This window comes from Leopardus geoffroyi, chromosome C3 (assembly GCF_018350155.1).
Source record: "Leopardus geoffroyi isolate Oge1 chromosome C3, O.geoffroyi_Oge1_pat1.0, whole genome shotgun sequence".
Taxonomy (NCBI): Eukaryota; Metazoa; Chordata; class Mammalia; order Carnivora; family Felidae; genus Leopardus; species Leopardus geoffroyi.
This window is the reverse complement of record NC_059338.1, coordinates 116,640,258-116,666,349: the sequence shown is the minus strand read 5'-3', so window position 1 is coordinate 116,666,349 and position 26,092 is coordinate 116,640,258. Positions and strand designations below refer to the sequence as shown.

Below are 26,092 nucleotides of genomic sequence, written 5' to 3'. Positions count from 1 at the left end.
CCTGCCAGCCAGGTTCCGACCACTCTGGCTCCGCTCCCTTCCCATCCTCCTCCCCCTTCTCCCCCTTCTCCCCTCCTCCTCCCAGCTCCCGCCTGTCTCGTCCTGTGCCAGCCCGGTCCCGCCCACTCGTCCCCCCGCTCCGCCCCCTCCTCCTTCCTGCTGCGTCCGACCTGGCCCCTGCCGGCCCCGCCCCGCCCCCTCCTCCTCCCACTCTGGTACGCCCCATCCCCGGCCCCGCTCCCGCCCGCCCCGGTCCGGACACCGCCCCTCCTCCTCCCCTTTTCGGTCCGCCCCGCCCCCCGTTTGGCCCCGCCCCGACCCCACCCCCTCCTCCCCGCTCCGGTCCGCCCCGCCCCCGTCCCCTCACCCCGTTCGACCCGGTGCCCCGCTCCCGCCAGTCCCAATCCGGAAGGTCCAAGATGGCGATGCTAGGCCGAGTTTTCCTTACTCGGGGCCAAGGTCCTCGGAGGGTAAGACGACGGAGCGAAGATCCGGACCCGGCATGCGCGGAGCGAGGACAGGGGGTTCCGGGCCGCGGAGAAACGCGGGAGCAGTGGGAGCCGGGAGGCGGGGTTGGAGTTAAGAGGGGTCAAAGCCACATTTGCTGTCTGAGAAAGTGTGTGAGGGTCATGCTGTGATTCTCAAAGTTTTCATGTCCGTAAGAAGTTTCAAAGTTGTGTGGAAATATGTGCAAAGACTGGAGACATTGCACACGCTGGCCCTTTGCGGAGGGAGAGGGACTGGGTGGGGGTGGGGGGGCCCAGAAGGGGCATTGGCCTTATAAGAGACCTTGATTTAAGAGGAAGAGCCATTCATGTGTTGTGCAAATTAAACATTAATACAAGCATATTCACATAAAGCTTTTTATGAAAAGGGAGAAACCCCCAGCTATCTAGACTCCATTTCCCAGAGGTAAAGCTGGGAGAGAAGCATCTAAGGCTGGCTTTTACCTATATCTCCACCATGCTTTGGGAAAGACAACTTGTTTGCTGGTTTGTCAACTTATGTATATCCGTTGGACTCAAAGTCCAAATAGAAAATGAGAGTGAAGGGGCGCCTGGGTGGCTCAGTCAGTTATGTCTGACTTGGGCTCAGGTCATGATGTCAAGACTCCTGGGTTCCAGCCCTGCATTGGGCTCCACACTGACAGCAGGGAGCCTGCTTGGGATTCTTTCTTTCTCTCTCTCTCTCTCTCTCTCTCTCTCTCTCTCTCTCAAAATAAATAAACAGGCACGGGGGCGGGGGGGGGGCGGGGATGAAAGTGAAGACAGAGAGGATAAGGAGAAAGGAAGACGAAAACAAAGCAATAGTGGGGGTGCGTGGGTGCCTCAGTTGGTAGTCTCGGACTCTTGGTTTTGGCTCAGATCATGATCTCAGGTTTGTGAGTTTGAGCCATGGTGAGTTCGAGCTTGTCTCAGGCTGTGTACTGGCAGCTGCAAAGCCTGCTTGGGATTCTCTGTCTCCCTCTCTTAGTGTCCCTTCCTGCTCATTCTCTCTCTCAAAATAAATAAATAAACATTAAAAAAAAAAAAAAAAAGCAAACAGTAGTATCCAAGACAGCCTCTTCCACAACCAAATTCAAAAATCTTAATAAATTAAACCAAAAAGTTCAATTTCCTTAGCTAGGTTGAAAAACTATTTTGCAGTTGTGAAAAAAACCCTTTCAAATCAAATAGAATGGGCAGCCATAGTAGTTTTTTTAATTTTATTTATTTGTTTGTTTATTAAACACTAAAAAATATATATGTGTGTATATATATATATATATATATATATATTTTTTTTTTTTTTTTTTTTTTTTTGAAAGAGAGAGCACAAGCAGGGGCAAGGCAGAGACAGAGAGGGAGACATAAAATCTGAAGGGGACTCCAGGCTGTGAGCTGTCAGTACAGAGCCTGATGCAGGGCCTGAACTCTGGAACGGTGAGATCATGACCTAAGTCGAAGTCGGATGCCCAACCGACTGAGCCACCCAGGAGCCCCTTTAATTTTTTTTTTTTTTTTTTTTTAAAGGAGAGACAGTAGCTTCAAATGTGAACACAAGGAAATAATAGTATGCTAAATCTCTCAAGTAAGAGAACTTTTCTTTTAAAAAGTGATACTTGTTCAACACCAAAGTTTTGTTGATACTGTTTTCCTTTAGAGGTTTTGGATACAGATCGTTGTAAAAGAAGCTTGTGTTTTCTGGACTCTTCTCAAAGAACTTTCTCTTCCTACAACTCTGTGAGGCAGAAGAGTCCCCAGAGATTTTTTTTCCCCCACAAATCATTAAGCCTGTAGTAATAAGGTCACACAGACTGTATCCCAGCTCTTCTGACACCCTTAGACAATGAACTCATTTGAAAAGTAATTGTAATCTGACAATTTTGAATTTCTTTTGCTTAAGAAAAATAGAAGTTTTGAGGATTGGGGCTCAGGGCCAAGAGAAGCCTGTTTTGGTGTGGTTTGTTTTCTTGGCACACACAGGCTTGGGCTTAAATTCCTAGGAGAAGAGACTTTACATCTATGAAGTGGGTTGTTCCAGGGAACATCAGATTTTTGTTAGCAAATACTAGTTGTTACAATTAAAACCTAATTTGAGTAGTTTTGTTACCAAGAACAAAGAGAAAAGTTTCATTTGTTGAGTTCTATTTATGAAGTGTTACATTAAATTGTTCTGTTTAACTAGTAGGCCTAAGTACAAACAATTACTGAGAACTGGCTCTGTGCCTGGCCCTGGGTTGGAAAAATTTTTTTAAAAATGACCTTTGCTCTCATGCTGATTTCAGTTCTACCCTGGAAAGCATTCACATATTCAGCTGTTTATCAGGAAATGCTCATTAAGTGCCTGTTAAGTGTTAGGCATTCTTTAGAGGTAGTTGGTTGAAAAGCTATGTGTACATCATTAAGTTTCATGTATATTTTTCAAGCTAAGAGATAATCACGACTGGACATTGAAATCAGTTTTGTGGAACAAGGTGAGTTTAAGAAAAATAAATTGAAATAGAATAGGAAATATCAGAATTCATCTCAGATAGTAAGGCTAAGTTTACTTTGTGAAACTTTTTTTTTTTTTAATTTTTTTTTTTTTCAACGTTTATTTATTTTTGGGACAGAGAGCGACAGAGCATGAACGGGGGAGGGGCAGAGAGAGAGGGAGACACAGAATCGGAAACAGGCTCCAGGCTCTGAGCCATCAGCCCAGAGCCCGACGCGGGGCTCAAACCCACGGACCGCGAGATCGTGACCTGGCTGAAGTCGGACACTCAACCGACTGCGCCACCCAGGCGCCCCATGTGAAACATTTTTTTTTTTAATTTTACCATTCTTCCTTTTGTAGATTAATTCTTAGATCTCTAAGATGCACACTGCCAAGCTTCCTTTCTTTTTGTTGTGTTTAAAAAAATTTTTTTTAAAGTATATTTGTTAATTTTAGAGAAGAGCCAGTGGGGTAGGGGCGGAGAGAGAGAAAGAGAGAATCGTAAGCAGGCTCCACACCACCAGCAAGGAGCCCGATGTGGGGCTCGAACCCACGAACTGCGAAATCATGACCTCAGCCACAATCAAGAGTCAGATGATTGAGACTGAGCCACCCAGGTGTCCCCCTTTCCTTTTGTTTTTATCAAGAGCAATAACTTTAGGATCTTTAGGATCTAACTCTTGCTACTGCCTGAAAGAACTGTGGCACTCATTTCCTCACCTTTTTTAGGTCTTTGCTCAAATTCACCTCAGTGAGATCTCCACCCCTATTCTATGCCTTATTTTTTCCCATAGTATGTATCAGCTTATAATATACTATATATATTATTTAATTTACTTATCCTCCTCCCTCCAAAAAATAATCTCTCAAGGTAGAGTATTGTATCTGTTTTTGTTCACTGCTGTGTTAACATTTCCTAGAACAGTGCCTAGGGCATAGGAGATGCTCCATAGAAACTTGCTAAATATAAGTAAATGAGTTAAGTCTATACCAGCTCATAACATCATGTTTATCTCTAGTATATTTTTTTCATATAAGCAAATTCCCATATAAAAAACCTTTTGAAGAGTTGAGGTTCTATTTTTTGTCCCCAAAAGAGATTGCCAGGATGTGTGGGTGGCTAAGTTGGTTAAGCATCTGACTCTTGATTTTGGCTCGGGTCATGATATCACTGTCGTAAGATGAAGCCCCATGTTAGGCTCTGTGCTGGGCTTGGAGCCTGCATAAGATTTTCTCTCTCCCTCTCCCTCGGCCCCTTTCCTGCTTGTGCACTGGAACTTTCTCTCTCAAAAGAAAGAAAGAAAGAAAAGAAAGAAGAGAGAGAGAGAAAGAAAGAAAGGAAAGAAAGAAAGCAAGCAAGCAAGCAAGAAGGAAAGAAAGAAAGAAGTCAGGTAGTCATGTTAGTTTTGGCTAATGTGATGGGGATCAGTGAGATTACTCAATGAGAGGTTAGCCAGAGTGAAGATCCCAGTTGAAAATATCAAATTGCCGGCTCATTTATCTCCTTGATTTCATCTCCCTTTATTGTGTGGTATTGGTGAAGCATCTGTTTGGTCCACATCTAACTGCCAACAGGTAAGAACTGTAATAAAAGTGGGAAGCACACCCTGGAGCACACAGCAGCTACTTTTTCAAGGACTCATGTTCATTGCTATGAGATGTATCGTTACTTAAAAATGTAATTTCTGTCTTGCTACTGGCAACAACTACATAATTCAGCCTAGCCACTGCAGCTAGGAGTCCAGCTAACTTTCCTTTATATTTGCTCAGCCTTACCTTCAAGTTGCTGTGGCAACGAGATCTGTGTTCTGCAGTTGCTTAGAAGAGCCTCTGTGCAGTGCTCTGCTTTCAGTTAAGGAGAAGGAGAGGTACGCAAGCAATCCACACACGCACAGAGCTTGAGAGTAGCATGGCCTGTGGCAAGCCATGGGTGTGGGTAGAGTTTGGGTTCTTCAATTCTTTTATGGTTTGTAGGGTTGGTTTTGGATTAGTGGGTGGGACAATTCTTCATTCTGCAGGACTATCTGTTTGTACAGGAGCATCAAGTAGAGCATCCTGCCCAGCCTCCTCTTGTATTTCCAGATGTTTCCGGCTAAGAGCCATGTCCACTGTGCTTAAGTGGCAGTGGTCTGGACATTGAAAATAATGCAGGCAAGGCACAGATACGTGCCTTCTAGCGACTGGACAAAATAGACTGGGAAGTAGTTACTGGAGGTTTAACTGTCTACACAGACTATTGAGTTGTGTTGGAAATGCAGAATTATGCATTTTTCAAAGTCATCCTTTGAAAAATAAGATTGTCAGGTCTTTACCAAGCTGACATCTTAATGTGACAGTCAAGGCCCAGTCTGCAGAGCTCTTTTCCTGTGAATTTGGGTCAGGATCAATTTGTTTTTAAAAAAAATATTCGTGTTGACCTAAATCAGCAGTACCTCATGTTGTACTTAGAAAATCCAAAAAAAAAAAAAAAAAAAAAAAATTAGGGTGATGTTTCATTGTCTTTATAACTCACACTTCAGTGTGGAATATACAGTACACTTTATTAAAAAAATTTTTTTTCATGTTTATTTATTTTGAGAGAGGGAGAGAGCATGAGCAAGGGATGGGGCAGACAGAGAGGGAGAGAGAGAGTCCCAAGCAGGCTCCGTGCTGTCAGCGCAGAGCCCGATACAGGAACTGTGAGATCATGACCTGAGACGAAATCGAGAGTCGGACACTTAACTATTTACACTTTAAATAGCACTGATCGTATGCCAGTGTTCTTCTTGCTGACACTTTGTTTTCCTCTATACCCTTTTTATATTGTGTCCTTGCACATATGATCTGATATTGTGTTAACTATTTCTAATCAAAAATTAATTTATGAACATACCAAACACTCAACAGTACAAAAGGATGCAATGACCGTACAAACAGTCCCTCTCCAAGAGATTAATGCTATGAATAGTTTCTTGTGGATCCTTCCAACAATTTTTGTTTATGTATCAACATATATATGGAGATATTTTCATTAAAAGAAACCACACAAATGAGAGCATTTTATATATATTTCCCTACCTTGGATTTTTCCCTTAACACATGATGCCTCACGTTGTTGGTACTCAATAAATTTGTTGAGCGATTGAATAACAACATATTGTTATTAGAATAGAATATATTCTATTAAAAGATACACAGTATTGTGTTATATGGATGTGCCCTAATTAATTGAGCATCCCTTTGGAAATGCAGATAGATTGTTTTTTGGTCTTTTTTGATTGCAAACAGTGCTTTAGTAAATATGTTTGTTTGGCTCATCTGAGTGCCCTGTATTTCTGAGTCCCTAAGAGTGAATTTTGAGATATGCTTGTCAATTTGTGCAAAAAGCCACCTGATGTTTTGATAGGAATCGCATTGAATCTGTAGATCAATTTGGGGAGTACTGCCATCTTAACAAAATTAAGTTTTTCAATCCATGAACACAGGATGTCTTATTTATTTAGGTCCTCTTTAATTTCTTAATGGTGTATAAAGTTTTTAATTTATAAATCTTGTACTTTTATTAAATTTATTAGTAAGCGTTTTATTCTTTTTGATGTGATTGTAAATAGAACTGTTAAGTTCATTTTGATCTTAGTGCCTTTCTTTGAACATAGCTTCTTCCTCCCACCCGAAAGAGTGAGTTTATCTGTTGGATTAATTCCTAAATGTTGAGTTGCTGGGTCAAAGGATATGTGTAGTTTAGTCAACATTTTGATATGTGTTGCCAAATTGGCCTCCAAAGAAGTTGGCCCAATTCATTTCAACAGATTGTAAGAGTGACTTTAATCAGATATTTTTTAGTATTCCCAATTTTTTGTGAGAAAAATGATACCTTCTTTGTCTAATTACATCACTTGGTTGAAAGTATGGTTGTATATATTTTTTGCATGTGGGCTATCTTTTAAGGTCTTTGCCCAGTTTTTCTATTTGCAAATGATCTGTTCATACTCATACATCAATAGATTTGGATTAATATTTAACGTGGCATAATTTAGAGTCTTTGGAAGTGACTATTGCAACTTAATGAAACACGCGGCAGAGACCTGGCTTGTATCCATAGCTGCATAAGATTCTACTTGTCTTCTCTCATGTACTTTGGATGGCATCGGACCCTGGCTGATCAGCATTACAGAAAATAAAACAAGCATTTACTGAATGCCCAACTGGTGTTAGAAATCCTATTATAAAGGGGAGGCTGGCTGGCTCAGTTGGTTAAGTGTCTGACTCTTGGTTTCAGCTCCGGACATGAACTCATGGTTCCTGAGATGGAGCCCTGCATCAAGTAGGGCTCTGCCCTGACACAGCAGAGCCTGCTTGGGATTGTCTTTGCCCCTCTCCCCTCACTCTGTCCCTCTCTCTCCTTCTCTCTCTCCCTCTCCCTCTCTCTCCCTCTCTCTCTCCCTCTCCCTTTCTCTCTCTCTCTCTCTCTCTCTCTCTCTCGCTGCCCCTCTCCTGCTGATGCCCTCCCTTTCTCTCTCTCTCTCAAATAAACTTAAAAAAAATTATTCCTTAAAAAAACAAGACACCCTATTATAGTTATGAATGGAGACTGTTCTGTCTTCCTGGGTGCTCACAGTCTGGTGCGGAAGGCTAAGAAAGACTAAGATCCTGATGGAGGGAGGGATTCATTTGGCCCATTTTTAACAGACACACATGTTTAAAAGTGTCAACAGTTTTTGACACTTTGGCTTGGTTTTGAAGGCTGATTGAGAAAGAAAGTGGCTAGTTTAGGCAAGTGAGAAATCAGCAAAGACCGAGCAAAGACTGGAAGGTGAAAGTTCTTGGCAAGTTTCAGGAATGCTGAGGGGTTGGTGAGCATAGAATAAACCTCTAAGTGGTGAAACTGATAAGTAGGGCTACGAAGGTAGGTTGAGGCTGTATTGTCCAGCTCGAATGCCAGTAAAGAGTTTAATTTTTGTATTTTCAACTCTAGAGGACGTCTGTACTTTTGAGGTATGCGATTTTAATGTGGGAGCCCTGTCAATTAGTAATGGTGACAATGATAGTGAGATAACTAAGCTAAGAGCTATTTAAATATGACCTTTAGCCCACAACTTCTGTGTGAGTGTCTGTTATTATAGGATTTTTACAGATTTGGAACTGGATTTTCTTAATAGTGTACCTCGATCATTAAACAATTACTTTTACAGAAAATTGTTTTATATGAAACTTCAGAAACTTTTCTGTGGTACAAAAAAGAACAAGAAAAAAGAAAAACCATTTTCCCCTTTTCTATTTTGTATTAGTTTCTTGGGTTTTATCTAGATTAGGAGTCATGCATTCAAATGCCTCAAGTTCTGAGAGGCTCTATAAATGACAGTGATTGCCCACTGAAAAGAGTTTACTTTGCCTGTGTGAGTGAGGATTGGGCAGAGCTTAGGTCTTGTCTCAAGTGGGCATTAACTCAGCCTTATTGGAAGCTGAACCTCAGTGTCAGTAGAGCTTCTGATTTTTATCTGAATTCACTCAGTATCTAAATATTGGCTCAAAAGTTTTAAGACATTGGGGGTGCCTGGGTGGCTCAGTTGGTTAAGTGTCCAACTTCAGCTCAGGTCATGATCTCAATGGTTCATGAGTTCGAACCCCATGTAGGGCTGTATGCTGACAGCTCAGAGCCTGGAGCCCGCTTTGCTTTGGATTCTGTCTCCCTCTCTCTGCCCCTCCCCCACTCACACTCTGTCTCTCTCTCTCTTAAAAAATAAATGAACTTAAAAATTATTTTAAAACATTGGGCAGGCCTAATAAAACATCTGGCCTAGGATCACCAATCTGCCTTTATTGTAGGTGTTTATTCTAGACATTTGAGACTAGCCAAAATACTTAGGTAATTTAAGAATAAATCTCATTGCTATACAGTCCTCATCCTCCGGGGAGAAGACAGTCAAGGCTCTTAAAGAATTGCCATTCTGAGGATTAAAAGTACAATCACTTTTCATGAGTTTAGATGGTATTGTTTAGGACCACATGAAGGAGATAGATATTGTTTATATGATGTGGGGGAGTCGTGCATATGGAGGCAGATGATAACTGATTTTCTTTTTCTGGGAGATTGTAGAACTTCTAATTCTAAAAGTGAATTTGTTTGCCAAAATGGAAGATGAGAGAGGGTTGTAAGAATTTTAGGTTTTAAAGATATCCAGAGAACTCAATCTTGACATGCAAGGTATTATTTCTATTTTCAAAAGACAACTGATTTCTAGAAAAAGCACAGAGCAAGATTTGAAAACTTAAAAGTCTATTTTGAATCTACTTTTTATGACTCAAAAAGAAATGGCAAGGGCACCTGGGTGGCTCAGTTGGTTAAGCATCCGACTTCGGCTCAGGTCATGATGGCACGGTTTATGAGTTTGAGCCTGGCATCGAGCTCTTTGTGGATAGCTCGGAGCCTGGAGCCTGCTTCAGATTCTGTTTCCCTTTCTCTCTGCCCCTCCCCCCCCCCACACTCTGTCTCTCAAAAATAAATAAATAGTAAAACAATTAAAAAAAAAAACAAAAAGAAATAGCCAAAATGCTATTTCAGGTTGCTCAGAATTCTTTGTAGAAATAGGAGACTGAATACAACAAGATTCTATGAGGTCTGTTCACCTCAATGGGTCTTAATGTTGAAATGAACAAGTTGTTTGTAGACAAATAGATGGCTTGAATTTAATATTCAACAGCATATATGCTATGAATTATTAGAAGGTAATGTGAATTAAAATAGCATATCAATGTCTTCACTTTTGGTTTGGTGGGAAAGATCAGTGTTGATTAGATCAAATAAAATACAACAGGTAAGCCTGTGCTAAGTAGTAACCTAATAGGTTATAGACACTTATTAGGAACTGTTAATCAACCTGATTATTTTTACCTGTACATTCTTCTACCATTTGGGAGGTTGAGACAATGTTTTAGGATAAGTAAAAAAAGTTTATATGCAAATATTTTGCATAATTTATCTTTTGTAAAGCACCACATCACATTCCCTGTACAAAGCAACACTAAATAAATAAAAATTCATTTTAGAGTCTTTGGAAAATTGGAACACAGTTTTTTCATCATTAGTGAGTAATGACAGACTCCCTAAGCTACTTGTGCAAATTTCCTGTTCTATCATCTTAATGTAATATTCTCGGAGGCGGTGGCAGCCTTAGGTAAAACTGCTATTTATGTAGAGAAAGATTATTGTAGGTTGCTTGGATTATTCTGCTTTGGCAGAGGATACAAAAAGAAAATGCTTTGTCAACCTGAAGCCAAAGGATGTACAATGACCAGCCTGGAGCATAATCAGATTTACAAATTTATCTTCACCAATTATTTTATACATGCTTTCAGATTTTGTCTTTCAGTAACATGTTTTTCCTGATTGTAAAAGCAAGTCATACATATTGAAAAGATAAAAATGCTAAAACCCAACAAAAGGCAAAAATAATCATCCATAATCTCATCACCTAGAGATAGTAATTGTGTAAGGAAGATATGGGTGGACTCTGAAGTCAGACACATCTTGGATTTGAATCAAGTCTTTTCTACTTATTATTTGTCTTGAAAAGTTAGTTACTGGGGCGCCTGGGTGGCTCAGTCGGTTGAGCATCCGACTTCGGCTCAGGTCATGATCTCGCGGTCCGTGAGTTCGAGCCCCGCGTCGGGGTCTGTACTGACAGCTTGGAGCCTGGAGCCTGCTTCGGATTCTTTGTCTCCCTCTCTTTCTGTCCTTCCCCTGCTCATGCTCTGTCTCTCTCTGTCTCAAAAATAAATAAAAAATTAAAAAAAAATTTAAAAAAAAGTTTGTTACTTGACCTTCCTGTGTTTCACCTTTTTCATCTATAAATTGAGGATAGCAATAGAATTTACCTTATAGGATTGTTGTGAGATAATGCATTTAAAGTCTTTAGTAGACCTTGGCACATGATTAATGGTGAATCTACTACTTACTGTTATTTCATTAGTCTTTTTCCCAAGCATATATTTTTATTTACAGTTAACGTATTGTATACTTCTTTTTTCACGTAACATCATATCATAAGCATTTTCTTGTGTAATTTCCAGTTGATAAACAGCCTTATCCTAAATCATTGACCACATTTCCAATTATTTCCTTAGGAGAAATTTCTAGATACCCGAGACCAACTGATAGCAGCTCACTTAGCTTATAGGAATATTCTAGCAGGAAATGATACATTTTGGAGTTGTAGTCTTGCAACCATGACCTGATGGAGAACATCACATGCCTTTTTGGTGTGATCATTAAGCTCTGTAGGAGTTCAGTGAGTAGAGAGAGGAAATATACAAGGTAATGATGAGGGAGGGCTTTGGAGCCTATCAGACCACATTTGAATCTTGGTTCTGGGACTTGGGCAATATATTTAAAATATATTTAACATAACTCTCCCCACCCCCCCCCACACACACACCTCCACAGCACAGTGAGGTTAAAATAATACCTGTTTCATGGGCTGGTGAAGATACCGAGTCTTGACACATGATAAGCACTTAATGAAATTAGCTCCTTATTGTTATTATGTTCAACACTTAAAGTTTATTTTTATAATTAAATGCTAGAAAATGGCAGTGATTTTCACAAGTAATGTGGGAATGTAAGTTGTAAGGCATAAGATAGGGCAATGCAAATGTTTTCAGTGTAAAATGTTTTAATTTTTTCCCTATTTTAAATATAACAAATAATTATCTGTTCTAAATTTATTATCCAGAAGACAACATGGGATGAGATATTTGATTTAATAAACTTATAAGGACTTGTAATAATTTTCTTCAGTGATTCAAAGATGGAATGTGATTTTTATCCAAGTTATTCTTATTGAAAGATGAATATGCTTTATGTCAGTTCTTTTTATATAAATTTAAGCAAAACCCCTGTAAATAATAATGCTAGCATTTATAGAACATTTAGTATATGCTAAACAATGTTCTAGGTATTTTACTTATGTTAATTCATGTAATGCTTACAATGTCTCAAGAGTAAGGTTCTTTTATTGTCTTCATTTATGGAAGAAACTGAGGCACAAAGAGCTTAAATCACTTGCTGAAGTTTATACAACTAAAGAGAAAATATGTCCTATGTGGTCTTTGTCCAAAGCCCATGCTTTTACCCATTCCACTGTGTTACTTAACATTCCAGTGGGGAAAAAAGTAATAATTGGTTAAATACAGTACTAGTACGTTTACAGTGAGTTTGTTAATCCAAGAGTTTGATTAATAGTGAATTCAAGAGTAAGTTTTTTGAACTCATCTATTTTGTGGAAATGCACGTGTGAAAATTTCAATTAATCTTTTTTCCCTTTCAGTTTTTCAGTTATGGAACAAAAATATTGTATCAAAACCTTGAAGCGTTTCAGTCTAAATTCTTCCCGCCCCTTCGAAAACCGATACTACCACCTGATAGTTTTCAAGGAAAAGTGGCGTTTATTACCGGGGGAGGTACTGGCCTTGGTAAAGGAATGACAGCTCTTCTGTCCAGCCTAGGTGCTCAGTGTGTGATAGCCAGCCGGTAAGTCATGCTCCCCAGTTGCCTGGCAAGAGTCTAGTATAAAACATTTCTGTGCCACAGTATTGAAAACACTATATGCCAGAGTTTTTTGATTTTCATCATCATTTTCTGTGAATATCCTTTAGATTATTTAAGTAAATCTCCTTGGAAAAATCAGTTATACTTGTAATGATAGAAATGCAGATGGGATCCTGATTTGCATTGGTTCAGTTTAGGATTTTTCGACTTTACAATGGTGTGAAAGTAATACACATTCAGTAGAAACTGTACTTGAAGTTTTGAATTTGGAACCTTTCCCAGGCTAATAATATATGGCGAGATACTCTGATGATGCTGGCAGTGAATTGTAGCTCTCAGTCAGCCACTCAGTCATGAGGGTAAATAACCGATACACTTCTGACCATCTTGTGCCCAGATAAACCTTCTGTTTTTCACTTTCAGTACAGTATTCAGTAAGTTTCTGTGAGATATTCAACACTTTATGATAAAACAGGCTTTGCATCAGGTGATTTTGCCTAAGTATAGGCTAATGCGTTTAAGGTAGGCTAGGTTAAGCTATGGTGTGCAGTAGGTTAGGTGTATTAAATGCATTTTCAACTTATGGTGTTTTGAATTTATGGTGGGTTTATTGGGTGTAACCACATCATTAACTTGAGGAAGATCCGTAATGATTGATAATGGATAAGTTAAAAACTACTGTATTGAGGCTGCTTTTTTTTTTTTTTTTTTTCAGTGAGAGTGATTATAGTTACTGCTTCAAAGGCTAGTTAGCCTTACCTGGGTAATGGATATAATCCTTCCATTTTCTATAAGATGGGTAGATATTTCAAAACATCTCTTGTGATAAATGTGGGAAGGATAAGGCCATGTAGATGGAATTTCTTATTTAGGCCCTATAACTATGTGACTATTTTTAGGACTCTATGCCTATGTAAGTGTAGAACTTTAAAGACTGGTCAAAAAATCGACACCTTCCTCCTATATTGAATAGTGTATAATTTTTAGATAGGCTGAATAATAATCTGAATGGCAAGTCACAATGTAATTTACAAAGGGCCAAAGGAATTTCTTTCAGATGTTTCCTTTCATGCAAATTGGCCAGAACATTTTTTTATATTGTAACTTTTTTGCAAGTATTAAAATCTTATTTTCTTTGTAACACTACATAATTTATGCTTATGGTTTATTTTTCATGTTTCTTTCGAGAGTATGAAACTAAATGCATATAATGCTTTTATATCCATAAATTTGGTCTAAAATCTACTAACATAAATTTTATACATAACAGATTTCATATAGTATAATATAAGCTTACATTATATCATAAATGTGTTTTCTTTCTAAAGCAGGCTTGGGCAAGGGAACAGAAATTATTGTAATTAAGAAAATTTATTTACTTATTTTTTTTCATGTTTTAAGTTTTTATTTAAATTTTAGTTAGTATAATATTGGTTTCAAGAGTAGAATTTAGTGATTCATCACTTACGTATAACACCAATGCTCATCACGAGGGCCCTTCTTAATATCCATCACCCAGCTAGCCCATCCCCCTGCCCACCTCCCCTCCAACAACCCTCTATTGGTTCTCTATTATTGTTAAGAGTCTTTTATTTGCCTCTCTCTTTTTTTTTCCCCCATTCTCTGTGTTTATCTGTTTGGGTTTTTAAATTTCACACATGAGTGATATCACGTGGTATTTGTCTTTCTCTGATTCACTTATTTCACTTAGCATAATTTTCTCTAGCTCTATCCACATTGTTGCAGATGGCAAGATTTCATTCTTTTTGATGCCTGGGTAATATTCCATTGTCCATTTTGTGTGTGTACACACACACACACACACACACATATACACACACACACACCGCATCTTCCTTATCCATTCATTAGTCGGTGGACATTTGACATTTGGGCTCTTTCCATAATTTGGCTATTGTTGATAATGCTGCTATAAATGTTAGGGTGCATGTACCCCTTTGAATCAGCATTTTTGTATTAAGGAAATAATTTTAAACTATGAGTGGATATAAAGCAACTAGTTTAAAAGTAAATAATTCAATAATTGAGTATCAAGTATACAAAAATTATACTAAATTAACTTGTGGAAAGTAAATTCATTCAAACTGATTTGTTTATAGATACAGCTTTTGTATTTTGTCAAAAGTGCATGTGTTTAAGCTATAGATTCTCTTTGTTTTTAATTTATGGAATTCAGTTTATGGAATTAAAAAGAAAAATATAATATGAAGTCATTTCAGAATTCATGCAAAGTACCATATTTTTATTTCTAGAAAGATTGATGTTTTGAAAGATACGGCAGAACAAATTTCTTCTCAGACTGGAAATAAGGTACATTAAAAAGAGTTATTTAATTTGGATTTAGAAATAAAACATGCTTAAGTAACTTTTTCATGCTTTTGGTTTAAGAAGTCTGGAAATTGTTGGATTCCTTTTTTCTCTGTGTTATTTTTCAGGTTCATGCAGTTCAGTGTGATGTGAGGGATCCTGAAATGGTGCAAAACACTGTATCAGAACTGATCAAAGTTGCGGGACATCCTGACGTAAGTTCAGTGTTGATGAGGCCAGAACAGGATGTTGATAACGCCCACAAGAGTACTAAGGATGCACTCAGGAAATAAAATATGTACGTGAGCAAGTGCTGTGTTGAGAAGCTATTTTCTTTCTTAAGGGAAGAGCCAGCTCTGCTCAGAGCAGGGAACAGTTTAGGTGAACTGCTATACCATTTCCTTTCAGAAATACTTAAAAAATGCATTTACAGTCATATAGAACAAACTTGATTTCACTTTATTTAATAAGATTATGAAATAAGAGCAATTATCCAACAACACAATATCTAGTTTAAATGATTCATGCTCTTTGTTTTTCCTAATAACTTTTGATTATCTCCATCAGTAGAGGAGAATAATACAAGTAAAGAAATCAATAAAATACTCCAGGTTTTTCCTTTTAAGACCCGAGTTGTGTATGAGTATTTGGTTGTTGTTTGCTTCACATATGGGAAAGAAGCAATTTCCTCCAGTAGTCTCAGAGAGCGCTCTTCTGAGTTAAAGATATTTTCAGACAGACCAGTAATATTGAGTCTGCTAATAGAGCTAGGTAGAATCTTTACTGATAGTGAAGAAACATGTTATCAAGCAAGAATTTCATTGGGTAAAGTAAGCCAAAATGTCACCAGAAATTAAAAGGCATTTTGAGATTCCTTGAAATACGGTGTAGATAAGTGGTAGACATGCTTAATCTGTATTTGTTTTCTTAATGATAGATTCTACCCTAACTTTGAGACAGGGAATAGGATTCTGAAATGTGGTAAATAACACAGGAGATTTTTACAGGCTCAAAAAAAGTAAAACTGAACCAAATCTTGTGGTTTTATTTCATAGCAGACTATCAATTTTACCTTAATGGTATTTGGATTAATATGTTTTAGAAGTAAAAACTCTGGAGGGAAAATGTTCTTCCTTATCTAAAAATTTCTATAACTTGCCTTATTGCTTTATTAGATTGTGATAAACAATGCAGCAGGGAATTTTATTTCTCCCACTGAAAGACTCTCTCCTAATGCTTGGAAGACCATAACTGACATAGTTCTAAATGGTACTGCCTATGTGACTCTAGAAATTGGAAAGCAACTAATTAAAGCACAGAAAGGTATGTTTATTAATTCTTCATATATTGATTGAGTCCCTACTGCACACAGGTTCTGTGATAAGTCCTGGGATATGTACAGAAGTCAATAAGACATTGTTGGTATCTGTGCAACTCATAGGCTAATGGAGCAGAAAGATACCTAAATAATTACTGTATGTTATGATATGAGCTGTAATAAATATACATTTCATGTATGTTGGAAACCCAGAGATAGGAATGACTAACTCTCCCTAGGATGATTATCAGGTTGAGGAACAAGACACAATTTGAGCTGAATTTTCCAAGATCCTGATGTGGAGAAGTTGGGGTGAAAGGAGGGTGGCAAGTAAATGAAAATGTCCCAGGAAAGAGACCTGATAAACAGACGTTTAGGGATTGATGAGAAATTTGATGTGGTTAGAGATGAGGAGGCAGAATAGTGGGAAATGAGTGGGGATGTGGATTGGGTGTAATTGGGAAAGTTCTCAATATCGAAATAGAAAATTTGATGTTGGGGTACCTGAGGGCTCAGTCAGTTAAGTGTCTGACTCTTGGTTTTGGCTCGGGTCATGATCTCATGGTTTTGTGAGTTCGAGGCCCACATTGGGCTCTGCTCTGGCAGCGAGGAGCCTGCTTGGGATCCTCTTGTCTCCCTCTCTCTCTGCCCTTCCCCCACTTGCACTGTCTCTCTCAAAATAAATAAATAAACTTAAAAAAAAAGAATAAAAAAAGAAAATTTGATGTTACTTGTGAAGGAAATGGGAGTTATTTTCTTAGAGATTTCTCTTGAAGGTGTCTCCTTCAAGTTATGTCTTGGACTTGATTGGAAAGGATACTGACAACAATGTTGGGGCTGGAAAAAATTAGGGAGACCATTCCGAAGGGTTTGTCTTTTCTTTTGGTATGTGGCCACATGACGTGAGGGATAAATTAGGAGACATTTAGCAGATAAAATCAATAGGCCTTACTGATTACATGAGAGAATTTGTGCTGGGTGAGTAGTTTGGATGATGATGACATCGGTGTGGTTGAGAACACTGGGGAAAATAGATCTGCAGGGAAGTTACTAGAACATTTCTGTTTAGTACTATGAACAAACTCTATTCATGAAATATAAGTAGTAAATATATGTGTAATTTATGTATGTGTGTAACATGTGTACATACTTGTATGCCTAGAATCAGAGTATATTTGTTCATTTAATGGACACTTACTGATGACTTTTGTGTAACAGGTCCTGTACTATATGCACAAATGACAGAGGTGGATGAGACTCTGTCCCTGAACAAGGTGGGGGGAGGGTGCGGTGGGACTTGAAAGGGGTATTTCTTAGGGTAGAGAGCATTCTGAACAAGGAAAAGGGGGAAGAGTCCTTGAGGCTTGTGGGGAGAAGGGAAGGCATGGAGTTGGCCAGGTTCCTTCTGGTTCGGAAGCCTTTGCCTCATTAGATTCCATTTCTTCTGTACAGTGTGGATAATTCTCAAGCCAGCTTGAGAAAAAATGTAGGAACAGACAGAAGGATGCTGGAGAGGTGCTGGCTGTTTTTGTATGTGTACAACTGCCATCTTTTGTCCCTGAGCTCATTGAAATAGAAACTTCAGGTCACTTACTCCAGTTCCATTTGGAGCTTCCAAGATTTTTTTTTTTTTTTTTTGGATCTTTTTCTTTCTCTGTCCTAGGATCCTTGACCTGTGTGCCTTTTGCCTCTCCTGTCTCCGATTTTTTTCTCCTTATCTCTTACTCATTTCTCTATTTCTTTCTCTGTCTCTGTCAGCTCTTCATTCTTGGTTCCCTATTTCGTTCTTCATCTCGGTCTCTCTCACCTTTGTGTTTCTCTGCTCCATTGTCTCTTTTATTCCTTCCACTGCCCATCTCTGTGATTCTTGATTTTTGTCTGACTCCCCTTCTTTTCTCATTATTGTCGTTCATTTTAACAGACTATGATCTATTTTTACTCATCACATTGGATTAAAATTCTATGGGCTTCATTAAAAATATATGAGCTAAGACTTTTAAAAGATGGAAGCCAGTTTTTATTCTTCCAAGATTCCTGTCAGTTATTGATGCCATAACCTGACAGAGTTTGAAGGACTTGTACCACTGGGCTGTGGAGTACAGTGCACAGGGCCTATTCTGGTATTGGAGCGACAGTCAAGGAACTTAGGTGCTGATGATGTCTGAAGTGTGTCAAAGTGGAAGTCAGTTCAGAAGGCAGGCAGTCTTTGGTAATTTGTGGTCAGAAGTACGTTAGGTGGTCTGGAATCTAGGAAATTAGTTAAGGTTCTATATCCAGGGAACTCAGACTAGAGAAGGGAAGGCAACTTGAAGGCAGACATTGGCTGGCAGGAATTGGTGATGACATATGCCCTTGGAGAGGGGATAGCAGATGACTGAGGATCACGAGAGAGGTGACCTTAGCAGAGACAGAAAAGCTAGAACTAGAAGGACATTATTAAAGTATGTTTCTAAGTAACATTGAAGCACAGTTAATAATTATGAACAAATAAAAGATTTAGGAAACTCCTGGGGTGTCCAGGTGGCTCAGCGTCCACCTGGACGGTTGAGCGTCCGACTTCAGCTCAGGTCCTATCTCACGGTTCGTGAGTTCGAGCCCCATGTTGGGCTCTGTGCTGACAGCTCAGAGCCTGGAGCCTGCTTCAGATTCTGTGTCTCCCTCTCTCTCTTTCCCTCCCCCACTTGTGCTCTGTCTCTGTCTCTCTCTCTCTCTCTGTCTCTCAAAAATAAATAATAAACATTAAAAGAAAAGATATAGGAAACTCCTAAAAACATTAGCCCAATGTACTCTTATAACCACAAAGGTTGGTAAATACATAGCTGATCCTTATTGGGAAGAATATTGAAAATATTATGCTGAGATCCATTAATCTCTAAGGTATCACGTATCAATGTAAAAATTAGTGAACAGTGTGGAAAAGGATACCTAATTTTATTAAAGAATTGAGAGAACTTGCAATGAAGAGAGACTAAAAAAGACACTAATAGAGGGTTTTATTTAAATGTAGTTGAGGAGACTACCTGTTGGGATGAGCACTGGGTGTTGTATGGAAACCAATTTGACAATAAATTTCATACTAAAAAAACTAAATAAATGTAGTCACAAAGGACATGGATAGGATAAATACTGAATTTTTACATGAAACCCTAGATCACTAGAAACAAGAGATACCTCCTGAAACTCAAAAGAGGTGATTTAAGGACGTGTAAAAGGTATTTTATTGAGGTAACACTAATAATACTTTATACCACTGTGGCACTATTTAATTTACAACGTACTTTTATATATCAGTGTGGAAATAGAATGAAATCAAGACTATTATAAGCTTATTAAAAAAGAATAAATAAATGCAAAACATAACTCAAATGTATTAACTTTAGCTTGTTAAAATTGAGGTAAAATTTGTATATAGTGAGACCCACAGATTTTTTATGTTCAAATTGAACTTTTAATAAGCTTATGCACTTAGGTAACCGTCGCGCCAGGCAAGACATCTAACATTTTTACTGCTCTCAAGGGTTCCCTCTTCCATCTTCCACTTACTCCTCACTATCTTAGTTTTTAATACATTTTTATTTGGTTGTTTGTCTTTTCATTATTGATTTATAGAAATTCTTTGTTTAATCTGGACTGAGGACTTTGTCAGATATAGTATGTCTTTAGAATATTTTCTCCCAATCTGTCATTTGTCTTTTCATTTCCTTATCAGTGTCTTTTGATGAGTAGAGGAAACTAAATTTTGATAAGTCCACTCAACTGTTTTGCAAATTGGCTCTAGGAGGTTGCTTTCCCAACAGCAATTTATATGCATTTGTGCCACATTCTGGCCCACACTGGATTGGTTATATTACATTTTAGCCATCCTCTGTAGTTGTCCCTCATTTGTGGTGTTAACTTACATTTCGTGACTAATGAAGTTGTGCATCTTTTCCTGTGGTCTTTGCATATATTTTTTGATGAAGTGTCTGTTCTAATCTTTTGTCCGTTTATTTATTAGGTGTTTGTCTTAGTATTGATTGAAAAGTTATTTTACATATTTTGAGTATAAATCTTTTATTAGATACGTGCTTCGCAAATATTTTTTTCTCAGTCTGTGATCTGTCTTGTTCTTAACAATGTCTTCTGAAGATAAAAGGTTTTTAATTTTGATGTTGTTCAGTTTAATGAAACTTTTCTTTTATGACTCATGCTTTTTGAGTTGTATCTAAGAGATCTTTCCTTCACCCAGGGTCACAATTAATTTCTCCATTGTTTTCTTCTGGAACTTTTATAATTTTCACTGTTACAATTAGGTCATGATCCATTTTGAGTTAATATTTGCATGTGGTATGAGATAACAGTCAGGATTAATTTTTTGCAAAAATCTGTCCATCCTTTCCTCATTGAAATACTTTGGTACTTTGGTGGAAAATCAGTTGATATAAATGTAGGTCAATTTCTGACCTCTCTATTCTGTTCAGTTGATACATCTATCATTATTTGATTACTTAGCTTTATAATGTATGCATATATATATATAGATTAGCTTTATATTAATTTGACATCAGGTATTTGAGTCCTCCAACTTTATTCTTTTTTCAAAATTGTTTTCACTATTATATGTCCTTAGCATTTTCATATAAATTTTAGAATTCAATAATTTTTACGAAAGAGTCTCCTCAAATTTTGACCAGGAGTCAAAATTTACAGATTTATACATTATAGATTATAGATTTATAGATTATATTGAGGAGAAGTGATATTTTGACAATATCATCTTTCAGTCAGTCTGCATGCAGTATCTTTCTATTTGTTTAGGTCTTTAATCTCTGTCAGCAATGTTTTGCTCTTTTCAGTGTGTAGGTCTTATTTCTGCCAAAGAATTTTATATTTTTGGTGTTATGTTAAAGGATATTGTTTTCTAAATTTTATTTTATAATTGTTTGCTTCTAGTATTTAAAAATATGGTGGACTTGTTTTTGTACATCGACCTTTTTTCTGTGAGCTTGCTAAAATTAATTAATAGTTCTTACAGCTTTTTTGGTAGATTCCTTAGGATTTTCTATATTCTTGATAATTTTTAAAAAAAAATTTTAATGTTTATTTATTTTTAGAGAGAGAGAGAGAGAGAGAGAGAGTGGGGGAGGGGCAGAGAGAGAGAAGGAGACACAGAATCTGAATCAGGCTCCAGTCTCTGAGCTGTCAGCACAGAGCCCAACGTGGGGCTTGCACCCACAAGCTGTGAGATCACAGCTGACGTGAGCTAAAGTCAGATGCTTAACTGACTGAGCCACCCAGGCGCCCCTATTGATAATTGTTTGTGAAAAAAGTCAATCTTTATACCTTCCTTTCTAATCTGTATTTAGTTTCCTTGCCTTATTTTACCAGCTGGGACCTCCAGTACAATGTTGAATAGCAGTGGTGAAAGTAAATATTTTATCTTGATATCAGGAGGAAATCACTCAGTCATCATTAATTATGAGTTTACCTGTAGGTTTCCCTAAGTGTTCCTTATCAGTTGAGGAAATTTGCTTCTGTATCTAGTTTGCTGATTTTTTTTTTTTAAATCATGAATAGGCATTTGTCAAATCTTCTATGTTTATTGACATGCCCAGCTTTAAAAACCTGTTAGTATGGTGAATTCCATTGATTAATTTCTTAATTTTTTTTTTTTTTTAAATTTACATTCAAGTTAGTTATCATATAGTGCAACAATGATTTCAGGAGTAGATTCCTTAATGCCCCTTACCCATTTAGCCCATCCCCCCTCCCACAACCCCTCCAGCAACCCTCTGTTCTCCATATTTAAGAGTCTCATGTTTTGTCCCCCTCCCTGTTTTTATATTATTTTTGCTTCGCTTCCCTTATGTTCATCTGTTTTGTCTTTTAAAGTCCTCATATGAGCGAAGTCATATGATATTTGTCTTTCTGTGACCAATTTCACTTAGCATAATACCCTCCAGTTCCATCTGCATAGTTGCAAATGGCAAGATGTCATTCTTTTTGATTGCCGAGTAATACTCCATTGTATGTATGTATGTGTATGTATGTATATGTATATATATACATATACACACACCACATCTTCTTCATCCATTCATCCATCGATGGACATTTGTGCTCTTTCCATACTTTGGCTATTGTCGATAGTGCTGCTATAAACATTGGGGTGCATGTGCCCCTTTGAAACAGCACACCTGTATCCCTTGGATAAATACCTAGTAGTGCAATTGCTGGGTCATCGGGTAGTTCTATTTTTACCTTTTTGAGGAACCTCCATACTGTTTTCCAGAGTGGCTGCACCAGTTTGCATTCCCACCAGCAGTGCAAAAGAGACCCTCTTTCTCCACATCCTCACCAACATCTGCTGTTGACTGAGTTGTTAATGTTAGCCATTCTGACAGCTGTGAGGTGGTATCTCATTGTGGTTTTGATTTGTATTTCCCTGATGATGAGTGATGTTGAGCATTTTTTCATGTGTCAGTTGGCCATCTGGATGTCTTATCTGGAGAAGTACCTATTCATGTCTTTTGTCCATTTCTTCGCTGGATTATTTGTTTTTTAGGTGTTAAGTTGGTAAGTTCTTTATAGATTTTGGATACTAACCCTTTATCAGATATGTGGTTTGCAAATATCTTCTCCCATTCCGTCGGTTACCTTTTAGTTTTGCTGATTGTTTCCTTCACTGTGCAGAAAGAAGCTTTTTATTTTGATGATGTCCCAATAGTTCATTTTTACTTTTGTTTCCCTTGCCTTCGGAGATGTGTTGAGTAAGAAGTTGCTGTGGCCAAGGTCAAAGAGGTTTTTGCTTGCTTTCTCAAGGATTTTGATGGCTTCCTGTCTTACGTTTAGGTCTTTCATCCATTTTGAGTTTATTTTTGTGTATGGTGTAAGAAAGTGGTCCAGGTTCATATCTCTGCATGTCACTGTCCATTTTTCCCAGCACCACTTGCTGAAGAGACTGTCTTTATTCCATTGGATATTCTTTCCTGCTTCATCAAAGATTAGTTGGCCATAGGTTTGTGGGTCCATTTCTGGGTTCTCTATTCCGTCCCATTGATCTGAGTGTCTGTTCTTGTGCCAGTACCATGCTGTTGTGATGATTACAGCTTTGTAATACAGCTTGAAGTCCATAATTTTTGAATTTTTAAACCAGCATTGCATTCTGAATCTAAATCCTGCTTGGTTATGATATATTATCCTATTTGTATATTGGTAGATTTGTTTCACTAAAATTTTTTTAAGGCTCACTTTTTCAGCTTCCAGCTATTACTTTTAACTGAGGTTCTTAGAGCTGTTACAGTGCTTTTTCAGTTTAGGGATCAGCCAATTATTTGAGGGCAATTTGTATGCAAATGTTGCTTCCTCTTTTCACCTGCTCTGGCAGTCCTCATCTCTGTTTTTTGTGAACAGATGACGTGTTGGCTATAGCCCTGCTTTTTGAAATTGATTATCATGTTTAAGCTATGTCCAAAACATGTCTCCTTCATGTACCACTGTCAAAAACATAGTACATGAGTGTTCAAAACAGCCTGATAAATGTCATTTTTGGCTGTTTATCAGAATTTTAAATTACTTGTTCGGGCACCTTGGTGGCTCTGTCAGCTGAGTGTCCGATTTCAGCTCAGGTCATGATCTCAGGTTCGTGGGTTCGAGCCCATGTTGGGAGCCTGGAGCCTGCTTCAGGTTCTGTGTTTCCCTCTCTCTCTCTGTGCCCTCCCCCTCTTGTGTGTGTGCTCTCTTTCTATCTCTCTCTCAAAAATAAATATTTAACGTTAAAAACATTAAAAAATTACTTGACATTGAAGTTAAAATATTGGCCACGTACCCGTTATTGTCTTTTAAGAATGTGTTTGTCTGGAGGCACCTGAGTGGCTCAGTCAGTTAAGTGTCCAACTTTGGCTCGGGTCATGATCTCACAGCTCATGAGTTCAAGCCCCTTGTTGGGCTCTGTGCTGACAGCTTAGAGCCTGGAGCTTTGGGATTCTGTATTTCCCTCGCTCTCTGCCCCTCCCCTACTTGCATTCTGTCTCTTTCTCTGTCTCTGTCTCTGTCTCTCTGTCTCAAAAGTAAATAAATTTTTAAAAAATTATTTAAAAAATATTTGTTTGGATTTTATTCAAATAAAACATTTTTTCTTAAATCCTATTATAGGTTAGCCTACCCAGATATTGTACTTGATTTTGGACTAACTTTGGTAATTGAGTCACATGGATTACTTTATACCAAGAAGCTAGAATTCCTTCCACATAGGACCATTTGAGAATTCTGTAGTCATCACTGCCACTTATATAATTACTAAATAAAGGTAGAATACCCAACAGGTGTTAGAATATGGAACAAGCAAAAAGCAAAATATTATTTGTAAGGAAATGTTTTAACTTTAGCCGTATTTTCTTCCTCTCTCCCTTCCTTCTTCCTCCTTCCTTCTTGCCTTTCATCTTTCCCTTTTTTTAAACACCAAACATTTATTGTTTATTCTGTATCAGATTTTGTTCTAAATGCTAAACATTTATTAGCTCATTTAATAGTTGCAGTGACTGTAAGGTGTGTACTATTTTATTCCTTTATAGTTACAGGTGGCTCAGAATTAGTCTTTTTTATATATGAGGTAGATGCTTTAAATTCTCAATTCTCCATTCCTGTCGCCACGAGTTCCTAACTTACCACTAAGCACGAAAGGTGATGCTTTGTATATGAAACATTTCTGAGAGCCACAAAAACAAGAGGAATTGAGGGCATATTTAACAGCTCTTTCGGTTATGTCTGTCAGCTTTACTACTGGAATAAAACAAGATGACCAGTCATTTGGCAAAATCACTGGTATGGAAGCAAGTGCACCTTGTTGCACAATCAAGGAAGAGTAGACCAGGAGTAGAGTGTGGCCTTCTTATTTTTCAGTAGTATGAGTGCAAGTTAAATGCTGTCTAGATTTTAAAGAATATTAGGACCATATGGGCACATTTCTGTGTATTGTGTCCAGTCCTTCCTTAGAATACTGGGTGCATTTAAAGAATGTTTAAAAGTACATTTCTACTCATCATTCAGAATTTATTAGGACAGCATCAGTATCATTTTCAAAAATCACTTTTTGCCAGAGTTATCTCACTAGTTTGATGGAACATTTCAAATTCATTTGTTTAAATTTTTTTTTAAAAATTTATTTATTTTTGAGAGAGAGAGACAGAGAGAGAGGGAGACACAATCCGAAGCAGGCTCCAGGCTCCGAGCTGTCAGCACAGAGACCGACATGGGGCTCGCACTCGTGAACCGGGAGATCATGACCTGAGCTGAAGTTGGGTGCTTAACCGACTGAGCCATCCAAGCGCCCCTCAAATTCATTTGTTAAAATTTCTTGTAGCAACCATGTACCTTCCTTTGGTGTATTATGAAGATAATATAAAGGTACAGTGATTTGGAAATTTTGAAGGGAATCTTTTTTCTTTTAAACTATGTAATTGGAAGTTTCTTAGGCAGTTTTAGTAGTGGTTAAGGGTGTAGGCTCTAGAATCACACTGCCTGTTCCCATCCTGCTTACATCACTTAATAGTACTGTGAATTTGGGCAAGTTACTTTTCTGTGCCTCAGTCTTTTCTTCTGTAAATTGGGGATAATATAGACCCTCCTTCCTAGGATTGCTGTGATGCTTAAATGAACTAGTGCGTGTAAAGTGTTAAGAACAGTGCCTGGCCCAGGCTAGTGCTCAGTTAAGTGTTAGCTATTAAAGAAAACGTTATGTTCCACCAAGATAAGTGTATGTTTACTACCTCAGTTACAAGGGTGCCATGAAATGCCTAAAGTTGAGACCAGGACCGATAATTAAAGTAGACTAGAAAAAACAGAGTCCTGATACTACTTATTGTAATTAAACTTTCAAGTTTCAATCTATGTGAATAATGTGTTTATATTAAATGTTCAACTGAGATAATTCTTTACTTAGTAGATAATATTTTTTTAGAAGAGTAATTCTGTTTTTTTAAGTT

At 37.9% G+C, this 26,092-nt stretch overlaps 1 protein-coding gene across 1 annotated transcript in view; it reads left to right on the top strand.

Annotated features, from left to right (window-relative positions):
* The first annotated feature begins 321 nt into the window (after nucleotides 1-321).
* The window catches only part of DECR1 (2,4-dienoyl-CoA reductase 1), a 39,761-nt gene continuing 13,990 nt past the window's right edge, over nucleotides 322-26,092 (top strand). The window contains exons 1-5 of the mRNA XM_045454306.1: nucleotides 322-470; nucleotides 12,264-12,466; nucleotides 14,758-14,815; nucleotides 14,941-15,027; nucleotides 15,988-16,135. Of these exons, the coding sequence (XP_045310262.1) occupies nucleotides 420-470; nucleotides 12,264-12,466; nucleotides 14,758-14,815; nucleotides 14,941-15,027; nucleotides 15,988-16,135 (547 nt within the window). The 5' untranslated portion in view covers nucleotides 322-419. The remainder of the gene's footprint in view (nucleotides 471-12,263; nucleotides 12,467-14,757; nucleotides 14,816-14,940; nucleotides 15,028-15,987; nucleotides 16,136-26,092) is intronic.